General features: G+C 36.0%; 1 protein-coding gene across 1 annotated transcript in view; it reads right to left on the minus strand.

The window, feature by feature from the left end:
* The window catches only part of myo15ab (myosin XVAb), a 73,519-nt gene that overhangs the window by 17,107 nt on the left and 28,809 nt on the right, over positions 1-27,603 (minus strand). The window contains exons 26-50 of the mRNA XM_087236662.1: positions 27,508-27,589; positions 25,193-25,323; positions 25,007-25,102; positions 24,686-24,921; positions 23,448-23,626; positions 21,032-21,104; positions 19,357-19,551; positions 18,760-18,875; positions 17,244-17,332; positions 16,041-16,152; positions 14,521-14,607; positions 14,364-14,428; positions 12,233-12,556; positions 9,947-10,031; positions 9,679-9,844; positions 9,499-9,592; positions 7,877-7,982; positions 7,336-7,451; positions 6,231-6,290; positions 5,382-5,457; positions 5,184-5,299; positions 4,977-5,095; positions 3,017-3,158; positions 2,789-2,900; positions 1,428-1,502 (exon numbers count right to left, since the gene is read on the minus strand). Coding sequence (XP_087092788.1) covers positions 1,428-1,502; positions 2,789-2,900; positions 3,017-3,158; positions 4,977-5,095; positions 5,184-5,299; positions 5,382-5,457; positions 6,231-6,290; positions 7,336-7,451; positions 7,877-7,982; positions 9,499-9,592; positions 9,679-9,844; positions 9,947-10,031; positions 12,233-12,556; positions 14,364-14,428; positions 14,521-14,607; positions 16,041-16,152; positions 17,244-17,332; positions 18,760-18,875; positions 19,357-19,551; positions 21,032-21,104; positions 23,448-23,626; positions 24,686-24,921; positions 25,007-25,102; positions 25,193-25,323; positions 27,508-27,589 — 3,052 coding nt within the window. The remainder of the gene's footprint in view (positions 1-1,427; positions 1,503-2,788; positions 2,901-3,016; positions 3,159-4,976; positions 5,096-5,183; positions 5,300-5,381; positions 5,458-6,230; positions 6,291-7,335; positions 7,452-7,876; positions 7,983-9,498; positions 9,593-9,678; positions 9,845-9,946; positions 10,032-12,232; positions 12,557-14,363; positions 14,429-14,520; positions 14,608-16,040; positions 16,153-17,243; positions 17,333-18,759; positions 18,876-19,356; positions 19,552-21,031; positions 21,105-23,447; positions 23,627-24,685; positions 24,922-25,006; positions 25,103-25,192; positions 25,324-27,507; positions 27,590-27,603) is intronic.

The following is a 27,603-nucleotide window of genomic DNA, read 5'->3' on the forward strand; positions in this document are numbered from 1 at the left end:
AACTAGTCGCACAAATTTATATGTAAAGGAAAAATATATAAAAATAAAAAAAATAAAAAATAAATAAATAAATAAATAAATAAATAAATAAATATATATATATATATATATATATATATATATATATATATATATATATATATATATATATATACATACATACATACATACATACACACACACATATATATATATATATATATATATAAAATTTTATATAAATATATAAAATTGTTTGATATATATATATATATATATATATATATATATATATATATCAAACAATTTTTAAATATTATTTTTAAAAATTTTGTAGTTTGTAATTTTTTTAGCAAAATTTGTGCATTAATTTAAATGTATTATCTTTATATTTATAAAGATGTTTGGGAACTAAAATATCATTTTAATAAATCTATTTGTTTAATAAATCTGTTTTGTTAAAACGCACCAAAATACATTGCATATATTCACTGAGAAATGGATAAAAATATAAATTTTTCAAAATAGGGTGTACTCTTTTATTATATATATATATAGTTGAAGTCAGAATTATTGGCCCCCCTGTTTATTTTTGTTCCAATTTCTGTTTAATGGAGAGAAGATTTTCTTCAACATATTTCTAAACATTATAGTTTTAATAACTCATTTCTAACAACTGATTTATTTTCTCTTTGCCATGATGACAGTAAATAATATTTAACTAGATATTTTTCAGACACTTCTATACAGCTTAAAGTGACATTTGAAGGCTTAACTAGGTTAATTAGGTTAACTAGGCAGGTTAGGGTAATTAGGCAAGTTATTGTATAATGATGGTTTGTTCTGTAGACAATCAAAAAAATTGCTTAAATGTCCTAATAATTTTGACTTTAAAATGTTTAAAAAAAAAATTAAAAAACTGCTTTTACTCTAGCCAAAATAAAGCAAATTAGACTTTTTCCATATTTATTTATTTAAAAAGAAAGAAAAAATCAAAGGGGGGCTAATAATTCTTACTTCAACTGTATATATAATCCTGAATTATGTTTTTTAACATATTAAAGTGTTCTGTTATGCCCTTCATACAAGGTTAAATGTCTCACACGCCATTTATTGTACTGTGCTGTAAATGCATATTTGTATTTTTTTATGTCTCCTTAATTACAGTTAAGCTTCTTTTCCCTGTCCCAAGCCTTTACAGCTTGTGCCTCAGTTACACATTGTAACTCGTGCATCTTTTAAGCTTAAATCTTTTGTCAGCTTTTTCTTGGTCAAACAGCAGCATTACACACTCAAAATAGTGAAAGCTTAGAGAACATAATAGGATCCCTTTTTATAAAGCATGTATGAAATAAATATCTATTTTTATCCCCTGAGAAAATATCTACAGTTTGGTTACACAATATAAGACATAAAAAATAATAAAAAAGTCTTGTTAAACGTCAAACCAAAGTCTGGTGTGCCTCTCTTCAGCTCCTCGAGGTAGATGACCTTTTTCTTCACAACGCAGCCGTAACTCTGACCTGAAACACAAACACACACGCACACCATGAAAATGTCACAGTTCTTCCTTTAAAGTGCACGCACAGCAGTTTATGTATAGCCATGATCGTGCACTTTACAAAAGCTCCACAGCCTCTCACTGACTTCCCGCAGTATCAGAGAGCCGATTTCCAAGGCTAACAGCGGTTTCTGTGATGAAATGTAAATATTTTGAGCTCAATTCTCGAATCTTTCACTGCACGGTCATTTTTAAGTGTTTGCTGACACAAAATTAAACAAATCAGGGATAAGAGCTGAGGCTTGTAAGCGTTTATAATGTGTAAAATTGTATTAAATTAATCAACAGGAGGCGACGCAGTGGCGCAGTAGGTAGTGCTGTCGCCTCACAGCAAGAAGGTCACTGGGTTGCTGGTTCGAGCCTCAGCTCAGTTGGTGTTTCTGTGTGGAGTTTGTATGTTCTCCCTGCGTTCGCGTGGGTTTCCTCCGGGTGCATCGGTTTCCCTCACAGTCCAGAGACATGCGGTACAGGTGAATTGGGTTGGCTAAATTGTCCGTAGTGTATGAGTGTGTGTGTGTATTTGTGTGTGGATGTTTTCCAGAGATGGGTTGTGGCTGGAAGGGCATCCGCTGCGTAAAAACGAGCTGGTTTAGTCAGCGGTTCATTCCGTTGTGGCGACCCCGGATTAATAGAGAGACTAAGCCGACAAGAAAATGAAACAGATCTAATACAGAGGGGCAGAGCATTCCACAACCTAGGACCAGCTACTGCGAAGGCACGGTCACCTCTGCATTTCATCCTCGACTTAGGGATGCATAACAATCTCTGGTTAGATGACCAAAGAGACCGACCAGGCTATATTGTATCTGCATGCAACATTTTCAATATGTACTGTATTCCTTCATTCATTTTCCTTCAGCTTAGTCCCTTATTTATCAGGGGTCGCCACAGCGTAATGAACCACCAACTTATCAGCATATGTTTGATGCAGCGGATGTCCTTCCAGCCGCAACCCAGTACTGGGAAACACCCATTCACACACACACTCATACACTATGGCCAATTTAGTTTATTCGATTCACCTATAGCGCATGTCTTTGGACTGTGAGGGAAACCAAAGCACCCAAAAAAACCCATGGGAACATGGGGAGGACATGCAAACTCCACACAGAAATGACAACTGACCCAGCTGGGACTTGAACCAGCGACCTTCTTGCTGTGAAGCAACAGTACTAAATACTGAGCCACCGTGTCACCTCATACTGTATTTTGTATTTTTTTCAAATTAAATTTGAGTGCATTTCTCACCCTCCTCTAATCCATCCATTGCCTGCAGACGAATGATATCTCCTTTATGGAAGTTCAGAAGAGATCTGTCCTCTGTGATGAAGTTTCTCTCTGCTACAACATACTCCGAGTCCTGTGAATGAGGTCAGAAGTAAGACGCTGTATGTTAACCCAAAATCAGAGGCGTCTTTGGCAGTGTAAAAGCACCTTAGGAACTGAGGAGAAGAGAATTCAAAGCCTCCTCTGTACCTTCTTGAGGTGAGAGATGAAGAGATCGACCATCTGTTTGATCTGAGGAGCTTTGGCGGAAAACAGAATCAATTTCTCATTCATCAGATTGAACTCCAGCATGTTTGGAGAGGGGATGGTCACAAATAAGATGTCCAGGTAACTGTGGGAGAGAGAGCCAGAGTTTATTAGAGCTTTTTACAAACGTAGCATATCACCTGTTTAAAGGCTCTACCCAGCAGGCACACAATGTCATACTTACTTACTCCTAGGGCCATTTTATATCAAAGTTGATATTTAGCCGCACCATATTGGTGTTTCGTAACATCTAGTTTTTATGAGGTGAGCTATTAGCCCAACACCCAACCACCAACCTGGAGGACCAGGACATAACACATGCACTACGTACAATTTAGCTTACCCAATTCACCTACAGTGCATGTCTTTAGACTGTGGGGGAAACCGGAGCACCTTGAGGAAACCCATGAACATGGGAAGAACATGCAAACTCCACACAGAAATGCCAACTGACCCAGCCTAGGCTCAAACCAGCAACTTTCTTGCTGTGAGGTGACAGCACTACCCACTGCACCACCGTGTCGCGCTAGATAATGCCATAAGGCGTTAATAATAGGTTAGATTTAGATTGGGACATCAGGTGACCAAAATGTCTAGCAAGCATCTAGGGACAATGTTATTTTGATGTCCTATACTGAGGTTAAATAACGTTGATATTTGGTTGATTTTAGGTTATGTTGGAAAGTGACCAAAATCCAACGTCGAGCAAACACCTTAAACCAACGTCATATTGACATCAAATACGGACATCTATTTGTCAGGTATGACAACTAAAATCCAACAACTGATAGATGGAATTGTGATAACATCCACATAATGTCAAGCTGTAACATCATTAGACATTAATATTTGGTTGATTTTAGGTTGGACGTTGGGCACTGGACACGTTGGACATGACGTCAGCCTGACGCTGGGTTCTGACCCATAACAAAATCCTGATCTAAGCGTACAACGTCAACCTGAAGTCATGTTGAAGTCCTGTGCCTGCTGGTATATATTGCAAACTGTTAAAAGTTTTCCTAAATGAACTTTTCGTATTATAAAGGGAAGAATGAAACCATTTGATAATTCTGTCACAATTGGATAATTTCCCCCCATCTAAAGTGACTGTTTATATGCACAATGAATATGAGGCAAGCAATTGCCTGTTGGTTTTTAGCAATATTTCTCCCAAAAAAATAAAAAATTCATTACAATCTCACACTCGTGGTTCTAAACTTTTAATCATTTATTTCATCTGTTGAATCAAAAAAAGATGTTCCGAAGAACGCTGAAAAATGCAGCCATTGACATCCATATTAGTTACAAAAAATATGAAAGTCAGTGGGTTTCGTTCAATAATACTTGCATACATGTTCCATATTTATGCTTCTCACAAAACATTTTTGCTTAAGTCACAAAATGTGTGTACACACAAGTTCTTTTTTTCATTAACAGGTTTTTTTCTCTCTCAATGCTGAAATAATAATGATTATTGAGTTGACCTTGTGTTCAATATAGGAATTATTTAGATATTTTAATGAGTAGGGCCAGACAGAAACAGATTTATGCGGAATGATTTTAGGAGTATCATAACTAAAAACTTAATATATTAAATAAAAAAATTATACCTTTTTTTAATTTAATGTTTACAATGCAAATCCAGTTAGATGCACTTATTTGGTAAACAAAGCAAGTCTCTTATATAATAAAACTACTAAAAGACAGAAAATATTACTTTACAAACTGTATTGTAAATAAATCATATGAACATTTTAATTTTACTGTTATTACAACACAATAATATTAGTGAAATTTATAAAAAAAAAACTGAATAAATAAAAAAATAAAAGTAAATACATAGACTAAATGATGGGTTAAAAATCTGCAGAACTACTCTTTTCATGTTTTTGGGCTGACTCACCTGTATGGTCGGAGCACTCTGAAGTAGTCTGGAGCTGCAGTGCTGCTTTTCACAGTCTTGAGTAGTTTGATACCAGTGTGTGACACTGCCAACACCTGCACCCCAGTACCAACACTGCCCTAGAAACACGCACACACACACACATACAGGTGACATATCAGACACTGCTGCATTCTTGCTAACAGTCCACCAGGAAAAGGAACTCACAGAGGCAGGAAAGAGGCGGGAAAAATAAATCTCCCATGACTCCCTGGCAGCTGCAATCACGGTTTTCTTTACACTCTCATCCTGAACATCTGTGTTTGGCTCAATGCCATATTGTGCTGTGAATCAAACATGAATTCAAAAAATGATTTAAAAGCAAATACAACACATTATTTGAATTCATTTACATTCCCTTCTCACCAAACAAGGACTTCATCTTCTGTCTCTCCTCTTTAGTAATGCGCACGCAGGCCTCTGTAAATGTGTCATTAACAATCTGAAAAAAACACCATTTAAACAAGGTACAAAATTACAGAACGGAAAATGAAACAAAATGTATTCGTGAAATGGCTAAATATTTGAATACAAAATTCTGTAATCTATATATTTTTTAATTAATTATAATATGCATAAAATAAACCCAAAGGAACAGTAAATACTTTCACATAGTTCCAGTATATATAAATAAAATGAATGCTGCTGTTTCAAATGTAAAATTCATCAAAACATTCAATATGAAGCAGTACAGCTGTTTTCAACATTTCTAATTCTATTTAATGTTTTTGAGCTTTGAATCAGCATATTAGGATGATTTCATATTAAAATAATGTGACATTGCAAACTAGAGTAACGGCTGCTAAAATAACAGGACAAAATAAAATGTAAAAAATAATGAATGTAACCACATTTTAATATAATACTAATAATAATAATACTAGCTCACAATGTTACTGTTATTTATAGCACTTATTGTAACACAACTTTGGTAAACATAAGAAAGAAGTAAAAATTAAACACGAACCAAAACTTTCGAACGGTAGTGTAAAAATCCCTTGTAAATAATAGTTGAAAAATGCATTTTTTATTTATGACATAAAATGTGTATAATATTGCAGATTTTTACAAATGTAACTTAAATTGGTCATTTATTTATTTTTTAACTCAATATTAATATTGATGTGTGTTTTTATTTGTTTAATTGTTTTTGTAGATAGTAAGAACATGTAGCATTATTTTGGCCTAATGGACTATTTATGTAGTTTGTCCCACCTGTTTGAATATGAGGTCCAGAACTAGCAAATGGTTCCAGCTGTCTTTGGGGTAGAAGACCTAAAGCACATGTACAGCAGCATTAGTCCTTCATTAACAACAAGTTAGACTAAGAGATACAAAGACAGAAACACACACAGACACACACATACACAGGAGTGTAATTTCCACTGAGGACCCCACAATTATTAAGTGTCTCCCCACTTTTTTTTTTTACTGCGCATCCGCATATGCGTCCAATAACTTGCATGTATGGTCTAAAAATATCTCAGTGAAAGTTCTACTGAGCAGGTACAACAGATGAAAAAAGGAGATGCAAGTTAGTTGATAATATCACTACAAGATTGTCATTGGTTCTGTCAAAGTCTTTACCTGGCCAAGTTGACATTACTGTGTAAAGTTTACATGTTCCCCCAGGATCTCCGGGTGCCTCCCACAGGCAAAAGACATGTGACATAAGTAAATTGACCAAACCAAATGGACCCCATAGAAGAGCGCCTAATCAGCAGTATATCACCCCAAAGTAATTCCTACTTTGACATTCGCCATACACAAGCAAGGGGGTTCTCGAGATCAACCTGAGCTCAAACTCCTCTATCGCCCTGCAAACAGGAGGGAGCCCAGGGCTCAAGGTTCTTATGAGCTCAGGACTCTCTCCTGGGACGGCATGCCAAACATGCTTCATAATCATTAATCAGCTAAGTGTGAACTCATGAAATGTATGTAAACTAAGGAAATGCATTTCTTTTTTCTTAAACTTAGTCCCTGATTTATCAGGGGTCGTCACAGTGAAATGAACTGCCAACTCTCACCCATACACCCTCACATTTACACACGCATTCATACACTATGATCAATTTAGTTCATCCAATTCACCTGTAGTGAATATGTTTGGACTGCGGGAGAAACTGGACCACCCAGAGAACATGCAAACTCCACACAGAAATGCCAACTGGCCCAGCCAGGAGTCGAACCAATTACCTTCTTGCTGTGCTAAAAAACTGAGCCACCGTGCCACCACAAATGGGTTTTAAATCAAAATAAATTTCCCCAATTTTCTGTCGTCCATTTCTCAAACCAAAGTAAGACACTTGCAAATACACACCTCCTTCCTAAGGTAAATTTTCCAGGGGACATTTGTATATGTGTAATGCTCCTCAGTGCCGCTCCGGTGCAGCGGTGTTTGGATGCTCTCAGTTTCCACTGGAAGATCTCTGGACACTGATCAAAAAGGACACATGTATTTATATGCTAATGTCCAAATTTTGGGGTAAGTATCATTTTAATTTTCATATATATTAACATAAAATAAGTTTCTGATATGCTGCTCAAGAAACATTTCTTCATCCTTTATCATTCCTAACACCTGCTTAACATGTTTGTGCTAACCATGAAACATATTTTTCTTAATTCTCTGACAAATACAAAGTGCAACCGCCTTTGGTGACTTTATAAATATATCAACAGACACTTTTAATTTGATTATTTAATACAAGTTTTAAAATGACAGAAAATAAATATAGGAATAACCTTACTTACCCTAAATATATAACGTACCACAATACTGTATCACTGCCATTTTAATATTTAAAAATAAAGATAAAACCATCATATATTTCTAAATGATATGCATGTTTGTTGCTTACCAGGTGGTGGTAAAGTCAGAGGAGGTTCTGGGGCTTTCTTCTTGCTGCTTTTCGTTGGTTTAAGGCCTTCATCTCTCGACACAGCAGCCGGAGTGGGAGCATGTCTCTACACAAAATCATTACACATGACGCAGTGAAAATTTCGGCCAGTAACAAGACAGATACTGCAAACCTAAAAGCAGTGCAATGCAAACCTTAAAGCCGAAGAAGAGCACACTGATGCCCCTTCAGTCAGCTAAGAAACTGAGGCTACAAATCACATGGGACCACCAAAATTGGACTATATAAGATTACTTCTAAATTTGTCCAGCCTTATGATTTCTTCTTTGACATTTGCATGGTAGGGTCAGAATTTGACTTAAACATTAAAATATGGACACATCTTGCCTTGTATCAGTGGTTTAATGGTGGTACTTGGTTTTCTTGGTACACTTTTGGCCCCTTAGTACCAACTGAGGATGTATTCACAACAGGAGACTTGGTAAATTCACTTGCTTTAGTCCAGACTAAACATGATGTAGATTTTTTTTTTCATTTGGAGCAGTTGTGTTTTACAAAGCTATATTTGTGTACCAAAAATTGTAAAGCGTCTGCTAAATGACTAAATGTAAATGTAAACAGAATTGCATGTGTGCTAAAATCAGCTGTTTATTGGACAGAATGCTTGTGCTCCTGTGGCAACCATCAGCTGTGCGAGAGACTGGGGTTTGTTAGTGTTGGTTCATTGGAAAACAGGGCTAATGGTTGCTTAGCAACAGCATACGCTACGGGCGCATAACTCAAACTACAGAATCCTGATTACGCAAAATGTGCAAGGCTTTCTCTAAACGTGTCGGATTGACGTCAGTTCCTAATCACACCTTACACTAAGCATACCAGAGTGTGCACAGAAGTGGACAGAGACCAAAAAATCTGCACCAAAGTTGTAAACGAACTTGATTTTGACTCATTCAAACCAAGCGTGACATGTGTAAATACACACTCTGTTTTGTTGTTAAGCACACCCTTAGCCTGCCTGAGTAATGTTGCGGACCAAGTCTATCTATATATGACCACCATGAACCCACAGTTTATAGCTACATTCAGCACGAAACACACCATGTCACAAAGCTCAAATCATCTCACACTCAAACATCCTCAACAATCACCAGATCTCAATCTAATAGAGCAGCTTTAGGATGAGTGAAAATGGGAGATTGACACTATGGAGGTGTGCAGCCAACAAATCTATTTGATGTTGTTCTTTTAATATCTACCTAAGACTCAAGACAGTTAAAACGGCATCCAACCAGGTACTAAAAAAGTGTACCTAATAAAGTGGCCTAATAAATACAGTTCTATGGAGTTAGGCGCCCCCTTGTGGAAAAAATATCTGATAAATGATTTAAGGTCCAGTGAAGGGCTTTGAAATGTGCAGTTTTATTCTATTTTTGATGAACATTCAACTGAAACATGAAGAGATGGTGGGGCATAGAGCAATAAATAGCGTTTTTGTTTTATCTTTTTAACTTTATTTTGATTTCATAGGACCTCGGTTAAATGATCATTATTAATGTCTGTCAGCTCAGAAATATTAATTGGTAAGTAGATAAGCAACACAGAGAAAAAGAGTAAAAGCATACCTGGGGAGGAGGAGGATTGTCCATCTGTGTTTTTAGGATCTGCATTGCCTCGTCATGTGGGTTCTTCTTCTTTACAAAACCTTTACCATCTCTCCTGTCAAGATGCAGGGTATTATTTGAGTTAGTAGAAATGACAATAAAATCATCTGACTGTATGATAAGCAGGAGTAAATAACAGACTTCTGTTTCAGCGGCGCAGGCTCTGGGGTGGGTGTTTGATATTGCTTAATGATATCTTTAATGTTGTGGCTGGGAACGATGTGCTCAGAGTTGGAGACTGAATATTTGACCACCTCTGTGCCAGGAGCTGGAGTCGAGCGCATGGGACCGGTGACTGCAACTGGAGCTGAGAGATGGAATGAAAAATACACAGAAATTACATCAAATGCTTTGGTTTAATTAGTTTTGAAAACACAGTAATATATATGAGTAAACGTAATTGATATACCATGTCTTTTTGCAGGCCTGCTGTCAAGTTTGATTGGTGCAGCAGGGGCTTGTTTCTTCCCTAATGAGCCTTTAGATGGAGTAGCCTGAAAATCAGTTTGCCAAAGTAAAACAAAAGGATTCTTACAATAATATAAGAGCAAATAAAATAAAGGCACTGGAATTTACTAAAGTTGATTAAAACGCAATTTTATTTGTGGCATTGAAAATACAGTATTAATGAATACTAATTATGCATAAGAATAAAAAAAACAAACATTAAATGACCTTCTAATGTACAATTTACTCAAATAAAAAGGCACAAATCATTCATATGTGATTTGTTATGTAATATTGTCACAATAGTCAGCGATCTATTCCAAATAGATTGCTGGAGGACTACAAGCCCGTCATTATATGGACTACAAATCCTGTCATGCACCACACACATACACCTGTTCCAGTTCTCCTTTGATTACACACACACAGCTGGGAACTACTCAAGAACTGATTACACAGACTATATATACAACACATACACACACAGACTTTGCTGAGTCTTGTTTGTATTAACCCTGTAACTTTACGAAGCTTGTCTCTCTGTCTTATCCTTGTCTTGTTTTATTGTTTACGTTGTCTGCCGCCTGCATCGTCCATCTCTTTCTTGACTACGCTTCTGAATGATCTTGTATGTACCTGTTTGCACCGGTGAATGACCATTGCCTGCCTGACTACACTTATTAACAAAGAACTGCTCATGAATCCTCAACCCCGTTTTGTAGGACCCTTGTGTTACAAAAATACTCATCATTTTGTATAGTCTTTAATTACACATGTTTTAAAATGTTTTAAGAATCTATTTGTTCAAAAATACAATAAAATGAGAAATAAAGTTACAATTTGTTTCTGTGAAATGTAAAATAAAAAACATACTGTGATGTATTATAATCCTTAAGTCATCATTACTGCAGTCTTCAGTGTCACATGACATTTAAGAAATCTTTTTTAATATGATGATTTACTGCCTAGTAAATATTTTGTATTAGTAACTATTGTTAAAAACATTGTTCCGTTTCTTAATTCAGAACAATGTGATAATTTATATAGATATGTGATAATAACTAGTAATATCAAAACCAAATAGTCAAAAGAGGCAACAAAACTCAAATTGTAGTTTACAATGTTAAATTTCAGCTGTAAAGTTATGGAAAAAAGTACACTAAAATGTTTTGTTTTCTGTCTGTTTGGACTACTTATTTAAAATGAGCTGAAACAACTCAATTCTTGAGGTTTTTTGGAGACAACTTAATTCATTTATGTTTAATCCACTTAAATTTGTAAAAACTAATACGTTAACTTTATTCCTTCATCCTGTCCCCACACAGATCCATTGTGTGGAACCCAGCATGTTTTACAGTGTGAGAGACCACTTTAAAAGATATTACTGGTTAACATGAAATATTTCAGATTAACCAACTGTCAATTTATAAAGCTTAAGTAAATATAAATCATAATACTCATGCTTAAAAGTTTAAAGACATGATGTCAGTAGTACACTACCTGACAAAAGTCTTGTCACCTATCCAAGTTTTAGGAACAACAAATACTAACTTGACTTCTAGTTGATCATTTGGTATCAGAAGTGGCTTATACAGTATAAAAGGAAAAGACCACTAGATTTACCAAAATAAAATATGATCATGCCTTGATTATTATTCATTTATTTAGGACAGTAAAGTCTGTATATGCTTATATAAAGGTCTGGTAACTGGGCTGGCCAATCCTAGAGCACCTTGACCTTCTTTGCTTTCTGGAACTTTGATGTGGAGGCTGAAGTATGAGTGCTATCCTGCTGAACAATTTGCCCTCTCCTGTGGTTTGTAATGTAATGGGCAGCACAAATGTCTTGATACCCCAGGCTGTTGAGCCATCCACTCTGCAGAACTCTCGTACGCCCCCATACTGAATGTAACCCCAAACCATGATCTTTCTTTCACCAAACTTGGCTGATTTCTATGAGAATCTCAGGTCCATGCGGGTTCCAATAGGTCTTCTGCAGTATTTGTGATGATTGGGATGCAGTTCAACAGATGATTCATCAGAAAAATCTACCTTCTGCCACTTTTCCAAATAAATAAATAGAAGTCAAGTTGTTATTTGTTGCTCTCACAACTGGGATCGACGACAAGACATTTGTCAGGTAGTGTATATAGAATAAAACATGAACATTTCACTTAAAAGGCATACCTATTAGTGGCAAATATAAAATGATAATAACTTACATTCACATAACAAACAATTCAGTCACCTGTGTTTTTGTGTTGCTCCGCGGCTGTGTGTTTGGGGGGCTGCTCTTCTTCTTTAGGGTCTCACTGCTGGCGTTGTAGTTGGGGGTGGAGGCGAAGGTCTGTGTGGGCGTCACTGGTGGACTGCTGTATGCAGACATCGGGGCGTAAGGACTGGGAGGGATGTTTGCGTAGGGGCTGGGAGGGATGGCGGGGTACGGGCTGGGTGGAAGAGTGCTGTAGGGAGTGGGTGGAGGACTGGTTGGGGGACTGGTGAGAGGAGACATTGGTGGACTGGACACTGGACTGGTCACCATAGCCATCGCCTGCATAGTCATCTGCTGAGCCTGAAGATGTGGAGAGTCAAAACCTTTATTAGTGTTTGTTTGTAGTTCAGTTCAACTCAATTCAAGTTTATTTGTATTGTGCCTTTCACAATAATTATTGTTTCAAAGCAGCTTTAAAAAAGATCCACATTATTGCCTTACAATCAAATTCAGAAAAAAGTTAAGGTTTTTAGCTACCATAACTTTATTAGTTACTAATAACTCTATCTAAAAAGTCTGTGATAAAAAAATTAACTACTGCTATTATCGCCAACCTGATTTCATGTTTGTCTACATTAATGTTGATCCTGGATTTCCATTCCCATCAGCCATTCAGAATTAAGGGATACGCTTACCGTCTATGTTTAAGTCCAAGTTTAGGTTTACGGTTAGGTTTATGCCCTTCTACATAAGAGTTATCCAACTATTATTCCTCTCTTTTTATGAATAATTTACAGTTATGGTTGTGTTTAGGGGTAGGGAATAGGTATGGATAACATTTTTAAACAAAAATAATGTTCCAGGATCAACATAGATGTTAATCCATGATTGCATTGACCTTGCCATAATCATGACATGCATGCTATTATGCTACTTTTTTCTATTGTCTTTCAATAAAATTATAGTTAATGTTTTTGTCATTTTGTTGTGCTTGTAATTTTTTTAGACTAATTGTTAAAAGTATGCTTATATACACACTGCACAAAAAATTAAGGGAACATTTAAACAACACATTGTAACTCCAAGTTTTCCCTTTATTTTTTACTTTTTTTGCAGTATATTTTAATCATTTTTTACTTGTTAGTTTAAGTACTTAAGGTAATAAAAAAAAAACATGAAATTTGTTTTTAGCTAGCTAAAATAAAGATGAAGCTTTTTGAAAATATTAGTTTCTTTTTATTTTACTGAAACATTTCATTTAATTTGTTCTATTCATTTATTATATTCATATTGATTTATATTTGCAGCCATATTGCAGCCGTTTATATTGATTTATATTTGCAGCCATATTGCAGCAGTTTATATTCAGTTATATTTGCAGCCATATTGCAGCCGTTTATATTCAGTTACATTTGCAGTGAGCTGAAATAAAGCTATATATATATATATATCTTGGAGAAAATCTTATTTGTTTTATTTTGGCTAGAATAAAAGCAGTCGTAATTTTTTAAAACCCATTTTACTGTCAAAATTATTAGCCCCTTTAAGCTATATATTTTTTCTATAGATTACAGACCAAACTATCATTATACAATAACTTGACTAATTACCCTAACCTGCCAAGTTAACTTAATTAACCTAGTTAAGCCTTTAAAAGCTGTATTGAAGTGTCTAAAAAAATATCTAGTAAAATATTATTTACTGTCATCATGGCAAAGATAAAATAAATCAGTTATTAGAGATGAGTTATTAAAACTATTATGTTTAGAAATGTGTTGAAAATATTTTCTCCTTTAAAAAGAAATTGGGGGCTAATAATATCTTTTCTTAATTTTTGTAAAACTAAACTAATGAATGAATGAATTATAAAAAGCTTATTTAGTTATTTATTAATTTAAGGTTTAATATTTTATTTAAAAAAATGTACCAGTTACCATTTGTTTCAAATAATGTTTTTATTAGTAGTTTTGGTTAATAATATTAACTATTATACTACTATACTATATTTTACAATACTAAAAATACTTAATACATCATTGTTATGCAAAAATAGATATTCTGACAAAAGCTATTCTCTTTTAATTAATTAAATTTATGAAATAAAGTATGAATAAAATAAATCCATATGATAAGATGGATGATACTGATTTAATAAAGACTGTAGTACCATAATGACGGCTTGCTGGTTGAGGATGGTTTGTTGCTGTTGAGCGAGCACCGCATGCTGCTGGTCTGAAAGGCAGAATAAAAAGATATAATACCAAATACTTGTTCATCACTTCATTTCAAGCCTGTGAAGCTTTAGGCATTTTTATAAGAGATACCTGGCACAGGCACAGGTGGTACTGCTGGCAGACTGGGCATGATTGGAGAACCAGGCATAGGTGGCATAGGTGGTAGAACTCTCACTGCTACAAAATACATACAAAAAAACAAAACAAAAGCATATCACACACAAACAAACCATCATTAAATTATGTATGTTAGTATTCATATTTCTACATCAAGAGAGTCAGTATATATATATATATATAGTATATATGATTGTATACTTGGCTGTATACTCATTCATTCACTTTCCTTTGGCTTAGTCCCTTTATCCATCAGGGGTCGCCACAGTGGAATAAACCGCCAACTTATCCAGCATATGCTTTACACAGCGAATGGCCTTCCAGCTGCAACCCAATACTGGGAAACATTCATACACACATTCATTACGGCTAATTTAGCTTATTCAATTCACCTATAGCGCATGTCTGTGGACTGTGTGGAAAACTGGAGCACCGTGAGGAAACCCTTACTAACACGGGGAGAACATGCATCCACACAGAAATGCCAACTGGCCCAGCCGGGACTCGAACCAGCGACCTTCTTGCTGTGAGGCAACAGTGCTAACCACTAAGCCACCTTGTCGCCTGGTTGTATAGTATAGTATAGTATAGTATAGTATAGTATAGTATAGTATAGTATAGATGGTTGTATACTATACCAGTGTTTCTACTTCACAGTACAGAAAATGAAGTGAAAGTTTAGAATACCTCAGAATTTTATGAAAAATTACATTATTAAATTTATGATAGCCAAGAAAGAAAGAAAGAAAGAAAGAAAGAAAGAAAGGGATGGCCTGTACAGTACAATATTGTTTGGTATTTGTTAGATAGTAGCCTATTAAAACTAAACTAAAGACACACAATAAAAAAATTGCAATAAAAGGCATTTTAATGAGATGTGTGTATGCAGAGGAAGCTGATTAAAACCCCCGTGTACTTCAAATGAAATCAAAGAACGAACTATAATGACTGAAATTAATAAAAAAGACAAACAAAATCTGTCCGGAAGAAAGTTCTTTTTGAGTTTGTGTTTGCTTATTAAAGCAAACATTTGGGGGAAGTTCATTTTGGCTCCTAAACACCTTTGAGCGACCATTGGTCCATGCCGATTTAACAACCAATGGGTGTGTTCTGGAACTCCAATTCTTTGACATGCAATTTCACATTCAGCCATTCAGAGATCAGCCAACATCCAAAACAACAACACTGGCCACATAAATACACTGAAGAGTTGAGTAGCAGAGCTGGTCCGGATGTAACTGCACGCTTGCGGAGAGATTTTAAAGACTCAGAGGTGGCTCACACACACGGATGAGAAGCCCACCTCATCAATACACACCTTTTCTATAAGTTTGTGCATACCGACGCCACCAATCAGTGTCTGACAGAATTTCTTTTTGCCCTCAAAGGAAGAGTGAAAAATATCTTTCCTTTGAAGTACACTGGGGCCTTAAGTTTTGCTGTTCATCCAGCACCAAAACCAGCAAGGGTGAGCAAAAAAAAACAGCTTGTACCTCCAGGCTGAAGAGCAGCTAAGGGAGTGACTTTAGCAGTGTGCTGTGCTTCATCTCCACCTACACCTCCTCCACCCTTCATCCTACCAGACAAAACTGATGCATCAAAGTCCTGAAATTAAAACGACAATCCCGTTAGTGACCAAAACTGCATGAAAGAAAAAACTTAGTAGCTAATTTTTACTTTGATAATATAATGTATTTCTATGTGACAAGATACTCAGTGACAAACAACAATGCAGTCAGACCACATGTCTCACATTTTTTTTCTTGTTTATCCAATTTAAGTAGATAAATCTAATCGATTCAACTTGTGTCTGTAGTTTACAGCATGACTCTAGGTCTCTGTCTTTCTCGGTGTGGGATTAGCCTCATTAAAAAATTACACCCTCATTTGCTTGCTTATTTCCGTGTGCTCGGTGTAAAATAACCACACAAAGCTTAGCCAAATGCACTCCACAAACCCACAATAAGCATTCACACAAATTATTATTACTTTCATTCATTCATTCATTTTCTTGTCGGCTTAGTCCCTTTATTAATCTGGGGTCGCCACAGCGGAATTATCCACCAACTAATCCAGCAGGTTTTACGCAGCGGATGCCCTTCCATCCACAACCCATCTCTGGGAAATTATTACTCTCATATTATATTATATTATATTATATTATATTATATTATATTATATATTATATTATATTATATTATATTATATTATATTATATTATATTATATTATATTATATTATATTATATTATATTATTTTATATTATATTATATTATATTATATTAAATTATATTATATTATATTATATTATTTTATATTACATTATATTATTTATATTATATTATATTATATTATATTATATTATATTATATTATATTATATTATATTATATTATATTATATTACATTATATTATTTATATTATATTTTATTATTTTATATTACATTATATTATTTATATTATTTGTATTATTTATATTATATTATATTATATTATATTATATTATATTATATTATATTATATTATATTATATTATATTATATTATATTATATTATATTATATTATATTATATTAATTATATTATATTAAATTATATTATAAATTCTATCAGTAATAACTCATAATCTCACTCTTTGCAAACAATAAGAGTGTGAGTTCACATGCATATGTGTGAGGTAATCAGGTGTCACCGTACCCCAGCTGCATCAGACAGAACTGGGTCAAACAAGCTGTCCAAATAACGATCCATCCCTCTCTGAGTGGCATCATAGGATGGTTCTGAGTCTGAGAAAGACAGAAGAAGACAGAGGATTGGAGAGAATGTGAGAGAAGTAGGGGCAGGAATTCGAATATAATAACGTCAAAATAAAATCATCTTGATTTCTAGTAAAAAAAAAAAATTGCACAGTAGGCCTACCTTGTGTTTTATTTGCTAATGCAAGCCATGTTGTAAAATATAAATATAATGTATAAAACTTTACATTACCTATATTACTCCAATATTTTTTTTTTATTAATGGACAATGCAGAGATATTGATGTTTCACAATGTTTTTACACTACATTATTTAAAACTACCAAGCTTAGTTTACAATGTTTACATTGCTCTACATACATTAAATCCAAATCCCAAATATCAGAAATGACAACAGATTGTTAAGATTTAATTAATGTCAGTTTTCATGTTATTGATTAATGCACTTGACAGATTTCATTTATTAATTTTCCTTCTGCTTAGTTCCTGGTTTATCAGGAGTTACCACTGTGAAATGAACCGCCACTTACTTGACAGATGTTTTTTTTAATTATAGGTGGTTTGTGTAATGTTTTATGTTTGGTAAAATAATCTCTAATTGCATCTTTAATGATTTTCATCTAATTACACTGTCTTGTTCCAATAGGTGGATTTAGAGGTTTTTGCATAAAAAGCAGACAAGAATTTAGCTGGTTTTGACACAAAAGAAAATTTACCTTCTTAAAAACCAAAGAATTACCTAAAGAGACATTTTCGAAAGAAAAGTATTTTATTTAACAACTAATAACCTTATCATTAGCAATAACATGAAACTTTTAAATCTAATTATAGGAGCCTGATAGAAAATGCTAATTTACAAGAAAATAGGTCTGATGGATTTAGAGGTTTTGCATCTCAACTCTTCACTTATAGCTAACTAAACCTAAAAATCTGTCAATTTTACATTTTCTGTCACTAAATAGATGCAAACACTAGCACATGATCCTTTACAAAAAAAAGCTTTCTTAGGATCAAAGAAAATGGTAATGACAATATAATTTTTAATTTTTTATTAAGTTCAAAATCAAGTTTCATCAAGTCAAAATCAAAATATGGCACAAGAGATACAAGCCACAAAAAATAATGATCAATGACCTGTGCATTTACCCATACAAGTCCCCTTAAACATGTATAATGTTACCCATGCTCGGTTGACACACATAAAGGCTACAAGAACACTCTTGGGGTTAGTTCAGCTGTATGTAATCTAGCCATTCTCCATGTATCTGTTTCTACTTTACATGCAGGCTTGTAGATCTGCTACTACTGATTAAAGCAGGTTTAGTGTTTCTTAAGGTAATGTTCGGTTATTCATGGGACTGTCTGCCAATCTGATTGGGAAGGTCAATGACTTCATATGTTCTTTCAATTAGGGACTAAAATGTTGTGGTGTATTTAAAAGACTGAAAAAATGCTACCCAGACTGTAGTGGCCTTCAGAAATGGGTAGACTGTTGGTTGGAACGGCGCTCATTCGGTTGGCATATGAAAGTGGCCCATCCTCATCCTCGTCAAATCCACTGCCAAAAAGACTTCTGCATACAAACATATATATGTGCATATACAGTTGAAGTCAGAATTATTAGCACCCCTGTTTATTTTTTTCCACAATTTCTGTTTAACAGAGAGAAGTCACATTTTTAAACATAATAGTTTCAATAACTAATTTCTAATAACTGATTTATTTCATTTTTGGCATGACAGTACATAATATTTTACTAGATATTTTTCAAGATGCTAGTATTCAGCTTAAAGTGCAATTTAAAAGCTTAACAAGGTTAATCAGGTTAATTAGGCAAGTTAAGGTAAATAAGCAAATGAGTGTACATTCTCGAGATAATCGATAAAAAAAATATTGCTTAAGGGGGCTAATAATACCGACCTTAAAACGGATTTTAAAAAATTAAAAACTGCTTTTATTCTAGCCGAAATAAAACAGAAAATGAGAAACAGAAGAAACAATATTATAGGAAATACTGTGAAAACATAATATGGGACATAATTGAGGATGCATACATGCTGGCGTTAGGTCGAGCCTTGCTGGGGTCTTCAGTAGAGATGATGAAGTATGTTTTCTGTTTAGGGAAGTCTGGAAGCAGCTCCAGGTCGCACACCAGATCCAGAACATAATCGTGACCTTCTAGCTCCACCCACTGCGCAGGCTCCTTCATCAGGACTGACCAACCCCATCGGCTCTCAGCAGACACGCCTCTGCAGGATGACCAGTATTAGTTACTGACTCTGAAGACTGCAATATATTAAACATGAACACATATTAAACATTCGGCCTCATGCACTAAGGGAAGTTTATTTATAAACTAATTTCGAGAGGATCACGTGCTTATGATTGCTTGCAGCCGGCTTCGCATTATTCAATTTATTATTCACCAATCAGACGATTCCTAGGCCACTATAAATACCCTAAGTTCCATATTACAGCCATCTTCGTTTTGAAGAATCCCGCTTCCACCCCTACTCCTCCTCTATTCCTAGATGGGTGGCACGGTGGCTCAGTGGCAATCACAGTTGCCTCAGGTGGAAAGTTTTGTGTTTACCTTATGATTATAGTTGTTGCACGTCTGCTGGTTCTCGCCTTAAATGAGGAGTTTGAGCTACTTGTACATTAAGGTAGCGTTCAGAAAAAACAAAACACCAGCAAAGAAACTCGACACAGAGGAACATAAAAACCCACTGCCAGCTAGCGCTTTGAAAGTGTTATTGCAGAGCAATATTGCAGAGCAAACAGCGAGCAGTAGTATAAATGCACGACAACACGCAAGGCATGCCCTGTGGCTCACGGCGATCACTCAACGCAGGAAAATAAATCAGCCTTTATTGCAGAGCAACACAAACAGGACGCAGAAGTATAAATGCACAGCATCGTTTAAAGCAGGTGCTGTGGGTCATGCCGATCACTCGACACAGAAGTACATTTACATTTAGTCATTTAGCAGACGCTTTTATCCAAAGCGACTTACAAATGAGGACAAGGAAGCAATTTACACAACTATAAGAGCAACAATTAATAAGTGCTATAGGCAAGTTTCAGGTCTGTAAAGTCTAAGAAGCAAAACATTAGTAATTTTTTTTGTAATCCAGTTAGCGGTAGAACCAGAGAGGCAATTGCAGATTAGGAAGTGAAGAGGAGACTAAATAGTTGAGTTTTTAGTCGTTTCTTGAAGACAGCGAGTGACTCTGTCGTTCTGATGCAGTTAGGGAGTTCATTCCACCAACTGGGCAGAATGAATGCGAGAGTTCGGGAAAGTGATACTTCCCTCTTTGGGATGGAACCACGAGGCGACGTTCATTCACAGAACGCAAGTTTCTGGAGGGCACATAAATCTGCAGAAGTGAGAGCAGATATGAAGGAGCAAAGCCAGAAGTCGCTTTGTAAGCAAACATCAGAGCTTTGAATTTGATGCGAGCAACAACTGGCAGCCAGTGCAAACGGATGAGCAGCGGAGTGACATGTGCTCTTTTAGGTTTATTAAAGACCACTCGTGCTGCTCGTTCTGAAGCAGCTGAAGAGGTTTGATAGAGTTAGCTGGAAGCCCGGCTAGTAGAGAGTTGCAATAGTCCAGTCTGGAGAGAACAAGAGCTTGAACAAGGAGTTGAGCTGCATAGTATAAACTACTATTAAGTCTCAGCATGATCAGTGGAAACAACAACAATAAAAAAAAATAAAAATCACCTGTGTTGTAGAACATCTCCAGCAAGGCCCTCTCCGTTGGTCCAGGAATGGACAGGACACAGGAAAGACACACCTACAAAAGAATGATTAAATATAACAAGTCAAAAATAAAAAAGCCCCTAAATTCAAGTCTCTCTAATATTCTAGTCTTTATACACAGCTCAGCGTACAGCCTCAGTTAAATCTATGCTTATGACATTTTTCTAAACAAAGCATAAAAACCATGCTCTCATTTTAGGCAAACAATGAACATGTACTAATTTGTTGCTTAAATCTATTAAATTGCTTTGTTTAAATTAAACTTTAGCCACAGACCTGCTAATATAATGCAAGTAAACAGTGCCCAAGATGTGTTATTTTTCTTAAAACCTTCCAAACAAACTCATTTGGGACAGCATGGAGGTGAATGAATGATGAATTTTCATTTTTGATTGCATAATACCTTTTTTATTTAACACTCTATGATCAACACAAAGAGGAAAACAAATACAAGAAGAGGTCATTAATATCTCACTAGTTATCCAATAGTATGAGAACTGACTGATCGGTGGAAACAACTAGCACGATAATACAGACAGATGACTGTTTAAATAACCCAGTACTATATACTATAATCACTGTTGGCTGTAAGCTGAATATCTTGTTCCTCTTTGGTAAGTTGTACTGATAAAAGTGTCCACTAAATGCATTAATGCAATTATATCTCCTATTGCCTAAAATCTGACTTTCCACAATCTGTGTTGACTCATCCAAATGATCGCTCTATGCAAAATTATTTTCATTTTTCAACAAACTATGACTTTAAAAGCCCCTATTATGCAAAAATCACTTTTCTAAGGGGTTTAAACATGGCTGTGTGGCAATAGTTTGTGTATATAGCCAGCCAATAATGGTAAAAATTGATTCACTTTATTTTTATAATCACACTTAATAAAAAAAGTCTGCAGAAGCGCTTTGATTGACATTCTGCCTTTGTACATGTCTTCAAAGGAAGAAAGTCCTGCCCCTTAATGACAATCTCTCATTTTATAAGCATAATCTGGCCTCAGTGAGAAACAGCCATTTTGAATAGGCAATTTTAGCTCCACCCTTTTTTTCAGAAGAGGGCCGGGATCACAATCTCATTTGAATTTAAAGTGAAGAATGGAACAATTCGGATCAAATTCTAAGAGGGGCAGTTTCAAAGAGTTATAAAACAATATTTGTTGGGCATTTTGTGCTGAAATTTTAAATACACGCTCTAGGGACATGAGAGACTTATTTTACGTCTTGCAAAAAGACGCATAATAGGTCCACTTTAATACTTCAGATGATGCAAGGGATTTACAGGAAGAGGTCAATAATACCTAGCTAGCGATGGTTATTCAATTGTAAGAGAATTGATGGGTGGAAACAGTAGTCAAGATAATGCAGACCGACTGTCTTATCACCAGCACACACGCTCATCCACATACACACTATCACATATCGACTAATCTGCTTCAGGCCAAACAGGCGAGGACAGAGAGACAGTGTAACTGGATGAGAGAAGGAGTGAAATAAAGCAGAGAGAAAGAGAAAGCGAGCGAGATTAGATGAAAGAGGAGAGGCTGAAAGACAGATATAGGGAATGACAGAAGAAGAGATTAAATAGATGCGAGGAAAGAATGGACAGATGACACCAGCCCTGATTTGCATCCTGACCTGATAATAACATGCATTATTTGACAGAGTGAGCAGTGAAGAGTGGAAGAGAGAGAAGGAGAGAGATAATCAGCACCCCCTATGTCTCATTAAGAAGTACTGTGAATCAGTTAGGCCACAAATCAAGTTTAAAACAAAGCTATAAGGCAGCACGGTGGCTTAGTGGCAAGCACTGTTGCCTCACAGCAAGAAGGCTGCTGGTTCTAGTTCCAGCTGTGTCAGTTGGCATTTCTGTGTGGAGTTTGCATGTTCTCCGTGTGTTGGCGTGGGTTTACTCTGGGTGCTCCGGTTTCTCCCACGGTATTGCGCTATAGGTAAATTGAATAAACTAAATTGGCCATAGTGTAAGAATGAATGAGTGTGTATGGGTGTTTCCCAGTACTGGGTTGGAGCTGGAAGGGCATCCGCTGCGTAAAACTTATGCTGGAGTAGTTGGCGGTTCATTCGCTGTGGCGACCTCTAAAACAAAGACTAAGCTGAAGGAAAATTAATGAACGAACAAAGCTAGATGCAGATAGTGAGGAATCAATGTGTTCTTGACAATGCAGATTTCTTTAACCATTGTGTGATTGTAGAAGTCTGTATATTCTGTTTTTCCTATGTCTAATGTTGGTCCAATGACCCGCCATCATGAAACCTCTAACATAAATTATGTATGATAATCCATTCTTCACAATTTTAAATGCATTAGGTATAAAGTCCATGTAAGAATACATTATTAGGGGCTTCTTACCATCAAAACAGTGCACCTGGAGCACCATGTGTGCCTTCTTGCGTGTGGCAGTCCACTCTAGCAGTGATGGAGGGTATGTTCGAGAGGCTTCAGGGACCAGGTAAGATTTCTGCATGGCTTGGAGGAGTTTGTGTTGGCACAGAGCCTTAAAGCCATTCAGAGCGTAGTCTGACACAAATCTGACAGAGACAGAGGAAGACAGTTTTGTCGTTAAATCTTATACTGGCTGTAGTACAATGGTGACCGATTTTATTGCTGTACCAAAATTCATCAGTGATGTGGTCATGTCATTCACTTTCATTAGATTATTGGAAATACACTCACCGGCCACTTTATTAGGTACATCTAGTCCAACTGCTCTTTAACGCAAATTTTTATTCAGCCATGCATGGCAGCAACTCAATGCATTTAGCATGTAGACATGGTCAAGACGATGGGGAAAAAAGGTGGTTTAAGTGACTTTGAATGTGGCGTGGTTGTTGGTGCCAGACGAACTGGTCTAAGTATTTCAGAAACTGCTGATCCGGCAGTTCTGTGTGTGCAAATGCCTTGCTGATGCCAGTGGTCAGAGTAGAATAGCCAGACTGGTCTGAGCTGATAGAAAGGCAACAGTAACTCAAATAACCACTCATTATAACCAAGGTATGCAGAAGAGCATCTTTGAATCTCTCAATCTAATAGGGAACCTTTGGGATGTGGTGGAACGGGAGATTCTCATCCTGTATGTGCAGCCAAAAAATTTGTAGCAACTGCGTGATGCTATCATGTCAATATGGACCAAAATCTCTGTGGAATATTCCAGTAACTTGTTGAATTTATGCCACAAAGGATTAAGGCAGTTCTGAAGGCAAAAGGGGGTCCAACTTGATACTAGTAAGAGGTACCTAATAAAGTGGCCGGTGAGTGTAAATTAATACTTTTATGCATCAGCAAGGATGTATTAAATTGATCAAAAGTCACTGAAGACATTTATTACATTACAATAAACTCTTATGTTGAAAAAATTCTGAATACGAACATTATTTCTAAAAATATTTAGCAAATTTTTTTTTGTATTGAAAAAAATTTAAAAATGGTAAACAAGTACCAAATATGCATATTAAACTGCTTTCCAAAGTCATTTTTAAATTGCAATACGATTTCACAATATTACTGGTTGATCAAATAAATGCAGTGCAGGTGATAATAAGAAAACTTTAAACAATATTGTACGTGTTTGTGTGATCATATGGTCTTACTTCAGCAGATATTTCTCCATCTTCTCAGACGGGGCAAATGAACTCAAACAGGCAGCCATCAGCAACCAGCCTCTCTCGGCATTTCTACTGTTTTCATTCCGCCACACCTGATTGGCTATCTGAGCTAGGATCTCATCTCTGATTGGCGGAGTGGCAAGGCCTCTCTGAATGATATAATTTCCAAAGAGGTTTTCCTGAGCTCCGTTCAAATTCGGATCTCCCATGAACCTCAAAATCTGTCAACCACAAGAAAACTCACTAATAGCATACAAAAGGCAGGTTATTAGAGTGAACAATCATAGAATAGTGATATAATGTTACCAGTATGAACACATCAACAGCGTCTTGTTTCAAATCATCTTCTAAACGGGTCAGTGAGTTCTCCAGCGGTGCTGTTAGCATCCCAAACAGCAATTCCTGTGGAAAATAATAATACAAAATGTACATATGTTTAATGTAAGTTGTGTGTATTGTGCATATATACGTGTTAGTAGAAAAAGCATTTACCCTGAAATGTGTGCGGATGTATTTGGTCATCAAATGGTTGTTGATATCGAGTGGAAGAGTGAGCTGAGGGTCAGTCTGTATTCTAGGAGCCTGAACCAAAGCCAAGCAGTCTGAATGACGCTCCCGACCACCTAAAAACAAACCAAACATTGCTTTAATATGGTTTAAGATTCGTTAGGTGAATTGCTACCTATTTTGCAACATGAATGCACACCATTTTTGGATTTCAAATTAAAAATTTGAAACGTTTGTTGAATATAATGGGAGAACGTTAAAGGTCTCGTGAAGTGCTTTAATATGTGCATTTCTTATTCAATGTTTGACGTAATCTTAACTGAAACATGAAGAAAGTAACAAGAAGCATCTTGACGGGCATGGGACATAACAGAGACTAGAGAGCATTTGATTGGTCAAGATTTGATGAGAAACCAAATGATGGTATGAGGTGATGTAAAAAAAATTCATTGATCCATTTAGGCAGAAGTGACAAACTGCAAGCTTTGGATGTTCATATCAGGTTTATATTTCCTAAACGTGAATTCTGTCACAGATTTAGAGCACACTAGATTACAGATATCCTAAACCGATAAAACCAAAAGACTGAAACTACCATCTAAAAAGTTTTATTTTAATTTCACCAGACCTTTAATGTTAAATGACATTGTTGAAGTGTTAATAGTTGAGGTTTTTTAAAAATGTAGTTGTGTATTTTTGTAATTACATATCTTTTTTCTGTTTTTTTTTATAATTATATTTATTGGATTTTCACTATAATACAGACATAACAACGTCTTTAAAAGATACTCACACAACAACAACAAAAATAATAACAACACAGAACAATGTAAAAGGAAAAAAAAGGCTCAGATTACCTATAAAACAGCACTACCCCACATTAAACAGATCAGGAAAAAAGGGATAATATTAACATTGTATGTTTTTCAGAAAACAATAGTTACAATTTTCCTTTCAGCATGATAGGGCAAAGACTAGGTTCCAAATAGTCCAAGTATGGAGTCCAAACTTTGAAAAAATGTTCTGTTTTTTGTGTAAAACATGGGTAAGATGTTCCAGAGGAATCAACTCAAAAATGATCTTGTGCCAACCTTTAAGTGATGGAGATTTATCACTAATCCAATTAAGTAAAATATTTTTTCTGGCAGCAAAAGTCAGTATATTATACAATTTCTTATTAGCTGATGACAGAATGCGTCCATTAGGTATACCCAAAATCAACGAAGCTGGGTCTAAATCCAATGGCATGTTAAAGATCTTTTCCATTTCCCCCAGCACCAAGGACCAGAATCTTTGTAGCTTGTTACATGACCACATACAATGTGTTAAAGTACCTACATAAGTCTTACATTTTAAACACATAGGTGAATTAGAAGGGTTAAATAGATGTCTGCGGTTAGGGGAGATTTTTTTTCTGTTTTAGTTTAAGTTAACAAAGGGCCTCCTCACACTATGCTCTCTGTACCGTGCCCAGGCCCGTTTCCCGGATCGTTTGATAAGTGTGAGTGCTCTGATTCGGTTTCAGGCACGGTTCACTTGGCCGGCACTGGCCCAGTTGGAAGAGGGAGAGATGGAGAGAGCGCAGTCCACTTGGGCTTAGGTGCGGTACGCTTGTGTGTGAGTGCAAAATGCGCCAAAGCCTGAAACTGAACGCGAGAAATGACTTTTAAGGGACTGTTTCATATGGATTTGTTGGTCATTCTTACTGTTCAGTGAACGCAAACTGCCGTAGTTTATTAAAGACGCAAACCCCTCACTGCACAACAGCTGTGCACCTTCAGCAAACCTCCTAATTCCTGCAACACAGGGCTTTATGACTGTTTATGAGCGTCAAAAGTGGCAGATCTGTTCAGCGAAATATCGGACTGCGTGTCACTGAATCCCTAAAGAATAAAGAAATATAACTAGAGAAATCTCCACTGTGCTGAGCGAGAGTCCTTACTGAACAGCGCATCATCGATGACGTAAGCGTTCCCAGGCCCGATTGTAATGTGAGTGCGGGCCGTCGGGGGAGACGGGAGGGGGGACAGGCCGGCTTTGGCCCGGTTTGAGGCAACTGTACATAGTGTGAGTACACTCTAAGGCAAGTCAAGGTGTCCTGGGTGGTTGCTTTCCAAGTTAAAAGTACTATTCCCATTTTGATACAATTTTATCCTTTATGTGTAAGGCAAAAACTGCTCAATAAAGTCTGACTGCTCCTTAAAAAACAGTTTCTTTATTCACAAACCTTTGGCAACAGTAAAAATGATGATTTTAAACCCCAGCTCTCAAAACTGTGAATAAAGAAAACTGTGAATAACCTGCTGTGGCCTGTAACAATCCTCCCAGCTCCGCAGGAATAACCAGCTGAGTCACGTTTACCACCTCCCTGCTTATTCGCTCCTTCAGAAAAGAAG

Source organism: Danio rerio, chromosome 1, assembly GCF_052040795.2.
Source record: "Danio rerio strain M-AB ecotype USA chromosome 1, GRCz13ab, whole genome shotgun sequence".
NCBI classification, from domain to species: domain Eukaryota; kingdom Metazoa; phylum Chordata; class Actinopteri; order Cypriniformes; family Danionidae; genus Danio; species Danio rerio.